The sequence below is a fragment of the Notothenia coriiceps genome, unplaced genomic scaffold, assembly GCF_000735185.1.
Source record: "Notothenia coriiceps isolate Sejong01 unplaced genomic scaffold, NC01 NC01_scaffold00034936, whole genome shotgun sequence".
NCBI lineage: Eukaryota > Metazoa > Chordata > Actinopteri > Perciformes > Nototheniidae > Notothenia > Notothenia coriiceps.
The window spans coordinates 289944-298903 of NW_011367637.1; the positions used below are offsets into that span (position 1 = coordinate 289944).

Genomic DNA, 8960 nt, shown 5'->3' on the forward strand with positions numbered 1-8960 from the left:
GAATTAGATGGCCATTATGTTGATTGCTTGAAAAGCAATATTGCACGTGTTATCATGCAGGGCTGCATTCAATGTGCTATTTTTATCCATGGTCATGTTCCCACATGAATTAAAGATTCAAGCCTTTTTAATAATTTATTGTCATCGAGAAAGATGTTTTGGTTGGCTTCCCGCGGCCTGGCCACGCTGGCTTTGAAGCGCCCACCTGTGCATCTGTGCATCCGCGCTGGACCAACTTCCGTCAGAGCTGTCATCAGAGGAGCGGGCTGCAACCATGATTCATTCACAAAAGGGCCTCATTTAATTACTCCCAAATCAGGTCATTTGGATACCCAGGAGGACCGGCTGCTCTACAGCAGCAGATCTGAGCTACGCGTCGCATCACGAACCACTCTCAGATCCCCACGGCTCTCCTTTCACGCGAAGAGGATTTCAATCTTCAATACTCACACCGAAGAGATTTCCGCCCACCTGGTGTGTCAGAGCTGGCCTAATAAACCTGTTTATGTATTAAACACTGTGGGGACTCTTGGTATTCCTGACAGACATTGCCATAGACAAGTAATCACAGCAATAACAGCTTCTTATTACATCCCCAGCTATGTTAAGATGCTCTCTAGTTTGTTGTCAAGGTTACCATAAGACTACACAAGTGTTGGCATGCAGTCATTTCTTCCACTAGCCTGAGGTGATCCTCCACTATTCTGTCCCAAATCTAAGCTTTGTGTATATTTCAGATTGAATAACACTCATCTCATATTAGGGATCTTTGAAATATTAGTTTCTCAGATGAGTGGCGTCTTCTTTCACCACGTCTTTCTGCCAAGAGCTTCCCTGACAAAAGCGGTGATTGGCAGCAACAAGAAGCCTTGAAAAGTAGCTGTCAGAGTGGAAATGAAAAATGCGCTCCATGTTTTGCTTGCTTTAAAAGTCATTCAGATGGGATGCATGTCAGCTTGTTGAGTCGGATTCAGTGGAATATTGAATTGATCCAACTTCTGCTGGGTGACTGACAGCGGTATTTATAACAGGACAAGAAATCTATACAAATACAGTTTGAGGGTACTGATTTTAACTTCATATTCAACACTGGCAGCATCTTGATTAGTTGGGCTTTCAATGCTCATTTTATAGTTTTGTGTGTTACTGTATATGTGTGACGGAAAGAAGACTGTGGCTGTGTGAGCAGTATGCAGGGATGTGTGAGGGCACAGGGGTTTACAACTGGGCCATATACCTGCATTACACACTTGGCTGAAGGTTATACCTCCAGGTTTAAGGTGAGCTCAAATATCAGTTTGTCAGAAATGCAATTGAAGAAACCTCAAAATACACCTATCACGGTGAGGACAAATCGCTTCTCCATGCCCAGCGATGTGAGGCCCATTAACTGAGAGAATGAACACGATTGAGGGCCTGTTTCTACCCGAGCAGGCAAAGGGCAGACCGGATGATAAACGACTGCTGGACAGTAGGAAAGGACAGTGGGGATGTAGAAAGGACATGAGAAGGAGACAGAATCAGTGGTTATCTACACATTTTTTACACAGTAGCCACTTTCATTTTCCATATAAATGTAAAACAATACAATTTATTGAGTAAGTTCCACATTAAAAGCCTAGCAGTGACAGGCGAGGAGACACATTGTACATCCAGTAGCACTTCACCATGTCAGAAAGTAAATGGTTTTACTAAATGTATCTATAATGTGCCAATCTTGCCCTTAGGTTGCATCGGAAATGCAGTCTCAGGTAAATTCACGCTGTCACAATGTAAAACTGACGGCCATAAAGAACCTCGGGAGAGCTTTTATCAGTCTTAATGCACTCTTCAAAGAGCATCCGTCACTCTGCATGTCCCATGGAGAGGTGCTGCTTGACCGCAGGCAGAGGCTACTGTATCAGTCTCGCTGCACAGATGATGCGAAACACCATTTGGTTGACCGATGAGCATCTTAACCTTTAGGGGTCAGCGAGTTCAACATCACAGGGTGATGGTCATCCAGACCTGAACCCTGAGTACACCTTACGTGTACTAATATTGGATACTGTCAGCACATTCTGGATCTATTATTTAAATTTCCATGCAGGAAGGGCATTGTTTTCAACCCTTGGTTTTATATTTTCCATCTACCTACTATAGACAACTACACAGCCAGTCCTTCTCTCTCACAAGCACTTCATAGCTCTCAGACCTCAGTATACCATTTCAGAAGACTGCATCTGACTCACATTTCCTTCCATTGTACCGCAAGCAAACATAGCACCCCTGTTCATCAAATGCAATATTATATCCCCACTCCCTAGGCTCCCAACAAGACCCTTTGATGTCAAATTGACACTTTAGTGAACAGCACTTCATGGATTTGATATTGCCTGGCAACCGCAGAAAACCCACTTCTTGTAGCTTCTTTAGGATGAAGAGAAGACGGTAGCAAGGATTGTTTGGTTGGCGTAGACGAAAAGGGAGGATGGTATTATCAATAATGGTCCTGGAAGATGAACGTATGTGTGTGTTTGGCTTGCCTCCAGGCAGTGGAGCAAAATTAAAGCCCAGAAAATCGGATTATGTATTCCCCTGGGGTTTGGGATGCCCAGTAGCCATCTGATGAGCGCTCATCTACTCTTAGCTGTATTCTTCACATAAAGCCCCACTGTTGACTTGGAGACCAATTTGTTAACAATTATTGCTCGTTAGTGAACCTTCCTACTAGCGAACGGGGATTCATGGCGGAGACAATAGCTAAGGTCAATTTGTCTTGCAATCATCACAGTTTGAGCGATGTCTGTGATTGATATCATCTCTCAAGTCTCTTGCTTTCCTGATTGCCAATTTGCTCCCATCATCAATGACACCTGTAGTGGCTAGTGACTTAAAAATATGCAATAAACTGCGTTTCCTCCTATAATATGATGCTATATGTGAGTTCATAGTTCAATTTGACCTGAAACTGACACAAGATATTCCCCATTTTTGTTGTACTTAGTTCCATAATAAAGCCTACTTAGGACTGGGGCACTGCAATGTTACAGTACATTTCTGTTGTGATAAATTAGGCAGGTTATAATGCTGATTCTCTAGTCTGTTTATTTCAAGAATTATGCAGATCACCTGTTGGTCATTTGTTGGTATAAAATACAAAAATTAAATAATAAATGTCCGTCGCAATATCCCAAGATTTCATGAAATTGATTGTTTCGTCCATAAACATTTCAGGACTTTAGATGTATATGGATATACATTAGGGATGCTCCGATTGCCAATTTTGGGGCCGTTCGCCAGAATCAGTATCGGCCGATACCGATCGCCGATCCGATCGAGTGGGCGGGGCCTATGGGGATCTTCCATTTAAAGTGATGTTTAAAGCCCCGGACACACCAAGCTGACACCAAATAACTGACACAGACGGACTCCCGACTGTTGCGTCGCCTCGCGTCTCTGCGTCTTGGCCATGTGTCGCACTGGAACACGCCGCAAAGACTTCAGACTGCGTGATAACCGAGAGAAGAAGAACAGACTGCGTGATTATAAACAAACAACAAATAGCAAATACCGCTATTTTATTGTCATTTTCAGATCCCTTAAAATACTGCCAGACTGGTGAAGCCATACCTTGGTTGGTGATTGGCTAATGGTTACACAAGCCAAAAAAACGTTATGACATCATAAAGTGGTCAAAATCTGATCAGCCCGTTTTCAGACAGGTTTTTATATATATGGATCAGGACAAAAAGTGAGCGAATATTTTTTCCTGAAACTTTCAGAATCTCTTTACACAGAGTGGACATGAAAAAGTCGATTTTGCATAATAAGTGACCTTTAAGAATTCAATTTCTGTGTGTAAACTATTTGAATAGTTAACTAATTATTCAAGTTTTAAACATTTTGCCATAATGAGCTTTAATGCTATATTTACTGCTTGATCTCTTGTTCAGACATCCTTATTTCCTTCTGAAACATTGTCTCACTTCCCCTACTCATGAAGCAGGTAAACCTCCAATAAAAGCCCTTTGTATGCAAGTAGGTTACAGCCTTGGAAAACCTTGTCTGCCCCAGTTTGTGTCGTCTCAGCGCTGTCATCCATGCTCCTCACAGGAGCTGCTCACACAAAGGCGCTTATTGTATAACTGAGCCTCGGTTTTAATGAACCAGCGCTCCCGCTCTCACACACTCCTCCCTCTCCGCCGATCCCCTCCCCTTCTCCCGCCTCCCTCATGATTACCACAGTGCTCTCCCTCTATATTCATGAGCTGGTATCAGCGTAGTCATGTGCGCTGACACCGAGTAGGGAAAAGGGGGGAGTGTCTCAGCGAGTCACAACTCCGGCGTGCGAGTGTGTGCATGTGTGTGTGAGTCTGTGAAATAGAGGGAGCGAGAGAGGAGAGAAACTGGCTGATGCTGCTACTTGTACGACTGCTGAAGCTGCCGCCACACTGCTCACATCTGAACCCTCATCTGTTTCTCTCAGCTGGAGGTCTCTGTTCCTTTTGAGCCGGAGTTAGTTTCTGATGTGTGAATGGGATGCCTGAAAGAGATGCTTGCTTAAGGAGTGACTGATGAGAACCAGCGCTCCGGTGTGGAGGGTGACCCCCTGTGTCCGTACCACCACTACTCGGGGAGAATTGGACGCCTGGCGTTTCCACGACGACTATAATGGGCTGCAATCTGTGCACTTTACAGAAGCGAGAAGAACACTACAAGCTGCTTTATGAGATTGCACAGGTGAGCAGAGGCACGGCCGACTCTGGCATCGATTGTGTGTGTTGTGGTGTGTGATTCATTATGTGTGCTTTGCTGAGAGCAGGCTGCTGCTTTCTTTTTTTGGAAATAGGTCTTGGGAGTATTTTTTGGATTATTACACCAAATGAAAGTGAGGCAGTAGGCTACTATGGAGTAAGTGGTCTCTTTCTCCCAAGCAGATGTGTTCACGAGTAATGAGCCCTTGCCTAGAGAGCAGCTAGTGAGCAGGTCATTCATCATGCAGGAAGGTTTTTTATGAAATAGTAGCACAAGAGTTTTTAATTAAAGTTTTCTTTTGGCATTTCTTGGTCACAGAGGGACACTTCAGTGTTGTGCCAGCAGATTTGTTTCATCTTGGAGACACATGGTGTCAAAGGTCCTAATGTCAGCAAACAAACAGAGTATGTGTATGTGTGTCTTTCTGTTTAAAATGTTCATGCTATGTTTGACTATTGATGCGATTGTAGAATAATTGTGCACGTTCCTGAGAAATTCATTCTCTCTGCTGTTTAATTCACAATGCATTCCAAGCATTTAGTGAGTCAACAGACAAAAGGACATTATCTCAGATTGAGGGCATAGGAAGAGCAGACAAACAAGCATCCTCCAATCAGCGCTCTTTCTGTGACAGGCTAATAACTGTGAAGCTCGGTGTCTCCTGGAAGTGAAGTACTGCTCCCCCACTCCCCCTTCCAGTAGCGCCAGCCTTTACGCCACTGTGATCACAGCCTCATTAGCCATTTTATACAACCATCCTGTGCATTAATTAGAAGTGAAATGTCTCTCTTTACCCTTGTGAAAAGACATAATGAGAAGATGTGGGGGAGGTAAAGTAGCTCAGGTTAACCACTGCCTGTAGCTCTCACCTTGTTCGCAACTTCAGACTTTGACAAACTCTTGTGATGGACATTGTCCGTCAGATTTAACCCTGCACGCATCAATGATCAGGGAAAGCCTCAAGCTTCTGGATCAGCAGTAAAGTATGTTGCATTCACTAATGGTCTGTTTAATATTAGCAGACAGACAGAACTGTCCAGGGACCATGAAGGATGAATAGGTAGCCGCTGCAGTGCCTGCCTCTCCTCAGGAGGACCATAAAAATAGTGCTGCCCTGGTGCTTATCTTGGATTTTGCGCCTCTGTCCGCATTGGTTGTTAAGAAATAGCATGGACTCCTATTCTGGTGGTTTAGCAGAGGGGATCAGTGTACGCCAAGTGGGCCAGTCTCCAGGGCACACTCAGTGTTGACAGGAGACTCTCTGGCATGTCTGTCCACCCACTGATATACTGAGCTGGTTCAGCACCTACTTTCTGATCACCACTGTGGGAGGGAAGGCGGGAAGGTTACAGAGCATGGAAGATAAAGACTGGGATGGGAATAGAGAGTAAGCCGTTAAAGATGCAGTTGTTAGAGAAAGTGCGAGGGAGGAGAAAAGGGTAAAAGGGAAATTAAAGAAAGAAGCAAGGAGGTGAATCCTCATTAATGCTGAGAGAACAATGAAGAGGAGGAAGAGAAGTCATCCAGTAGACTTTTGGTTTGAAATACAGGTGTATCATTGTACACTGTTCTATCACGTACAACACAGAAAATCTCCTATCCTCACAGCCTTCATGCTCATATTCGTGCACACACTGAAACATAACCGCAGAGACAAGCAGTATACCCTCTGCAACAGCACAGAGAAGACATAAAAACAGCAACACGACTGGCAGAAATGAAGGAGGGAATACCAACGGTCTCTTTCAGGTAGCAGAGCTCTCCCTGCAGCTATAGAAGTGTGTCGTCGTGTGTTTGTGGTCGTGAGAACTGTTCTGTGACAGCGGGAAGCTGCGCTCACACCGCTGGCATCCTAATCCTATTTCTTACATATTGTCTCATCTGTCCAGCTTGCTCAGCTATCACCATCCCTTCAGTTTTTATATACTCACTCCTCCATGCTGAGTCTTTTTGTTCTGTCTCTGGGCTGTTCAGAAGCACACACACACCTAGACATTCACAAACATGTCACTCCACTCTTGTGATTATGCAGAGTCTCTGAATGTGTGTGTAGGCAAATGCTGCAGAAGTGGTTTGCCGGTGTCACAGCGTGACTGACCGGCCCCGCAGAAGCTTGATTGGAGGAGCAGGAGTCATTCACAGTGGTTGGTTAGCCACCTTCCTCCCCTTCCCTTCACACCAAGAAACAATTTTGACACTCTCCCCGTCTGCTTGACCCCAGGAGCTGTGGGAGATTTATGACTTGCTCAGCTGGCTCCCTCACTCTCTCTCTCCTTTCTCTCTGTTCTCACAGCTGCAAGTGTTCTGCATGGAAATGTGCTCACCTTTCTCAGCTGGCCTGCAAAGCTACCTCACAGCTCTGACATGTTTTATGTATTGTATCAGCAAACTTTTTAAACTTCACCTTATTATTTTTCTACCTACCTACTCATCAGCCCTCGTGGATGTATCTTTTCCTATCTGTCTTTGTCTTTTTCGACTCCTGTGATTCCTCCTCTCATCTTTGATTACCTTTGATGCGATCTTTGCTCCAGCCTGCTCTCTGTTGGATTCCACTCTAGTTAACCTTCCAATGATTGTCCTCTGTGCGGAGGAGAAGAAGTAGGAAGATTTTTCTCATCGTAGGTCAACAAGGATGAAACCTTGCTGAAACTATTGACCCGAGGTTCAGCATTACTCGCACTACGGTCAACCTTAGAGTTTGCACTCTCCACCATGCTGCTGTTCTGGCCTTTTCTTACATCCAATCACATACTGTAGTTAATTCGCTCTGTGATCTGGCAGAGCTTTTTAATTCCCATTGTGTGTCCGTGAGCTCCCCTCGTGAGTGTCACACATTGTCTGTGCACTGCTGAAACCCAGTGATGTGTGGCTTTTTGGGGCTAATTAGCAGGATGGCAGATGTTGATGAGAGGAGCAACGCAGCGAAACTCGGTTATGTTGATAGGATGGGATTTCTGCATTAAGAAAAAAGCTTCTTTTGCAGACAGGGTAGCAGTCAAAAGAAAATGAACCAAAAAGACCCCTCCTGGTAGTAACAGTTAGCGCTGATGTTGAGCCTCTGTTTGGTTACAGTAGCAGCCAGTCACTCTCAATGTTGTTGAATGATGAATCGAATACAGACCCTCCACATTTCATTATCCTTTTTTGTAATTCTCCAATAACACTGGCAGCTCTTTTTGTTACTAGAAGTCATGAAGTCGGTTTTTACATGTTTTATTAGACGGTAGCAGAATCACTCTTCCCTGCATATGAGAAATAAATGGAAAGCAACTCAATGAGGTACAGCAGTCCCTGATAACTTGCTGCTTATAAATGAGACACACACACACAGCTGGCTACAGGAAACAAAAAAACAGTCTTCGTGAATTTTCTCGCTGAAAAGCAGAAAGTGGGGTTTATACATTTTAATGCGCTCAGGAGGACGCTGTAATGGAATCTCAGAGTTTAGCAATGTCGTGTTGAGCAGTGCCACCAGGTTGACAAGGCGGGACAGACGGACATCAAATGAAGCAGATCTTGAATTCATTTGTTCCTGGGGTGAAGGCCGGTTCCCAGGAGCTGGGTCCTGCAGTGGCGTGAATATGCTCACCAGATGTGAAACCTGTCAACCGGAGAAGGTGTAAGCAGCTGATTTGCTCCTGCTTCTGCAAAACCAGCGGCCATGTGTGTAATGGGTATGCATTCTATCACAAGAGCCAAGCTTTCTAAGAAAAGGGGTTGTAGGCTTCACCGGGCTGCACGCATCATCACATACAGAATGCCAGCAACTGAGGGTACAATGGTGTTATCTTTATAAACAAGTTTTGCATTTAGTCTAGAGTTGTAAAGTTATCTTAGGTGTTCAGAGTGGCAACAGTAAAAGTGTATTTTCTTGCTTATACAATGTTTGTTTACTTGACATGTGGCATCCAAACATTAGTCTTTCAATACATTTGTTGTTGTTGTTTACCTTAAAGGTCCCCTATTATACTGTTTTTCATCAATACATTACAGGTCTCAGATATATACAAAACATGTCTCTGAAGTGTTTGGCTCCAAACACCAAACAGATCATTGCAGCATCCCATAATCCCCTCTGTTTCAGCCCTGTTTCAAAAGTGCTGATTCTCTGTCTGTTACTTTAGATGAAAATAAGGAGCCCCTCCCCACGCCCCTCTGAGAGATATTTGGTTAAAAAAAACACAATTGTGCTCTAGGAGGAGATTCAGGTGATAAGGGGG

At 44.3% G+C, this 8960-nt stretch overlaps 1 protein-coding gene across 3 annotated transcripts in view; it reads left to right on the forward strand.

Annotated features, from left to right (window-relative positions):
• LOC104962547 (PDZ domain-containing RING finger protein 4-like) overlaps nucleotides 1-8960 on the forward strand; it is a 106091-nt gene that overhangs the window by 55104 nt on the left and 42027 nt on the right. The window contains exon 1 of one of the 3 annotated variants that reach the window (XM_010790998.1): nucleotides 4397-4722. The exons of the other annotated variants lie outside the window; for them this stretch is intronic. Coding sequence (XP_010789300.1) covers nucleotides 4654-4722 — 69 coding nt within the window. The 5' untranslated portion in view covers nucleotides 4397-4653. Of the gene's footprint in view, nucleotides 1-4396; nucleotides 4723-8960 lie in introns of those variants that run through there. 3 annotated transcript variants of the gene reach the window in all.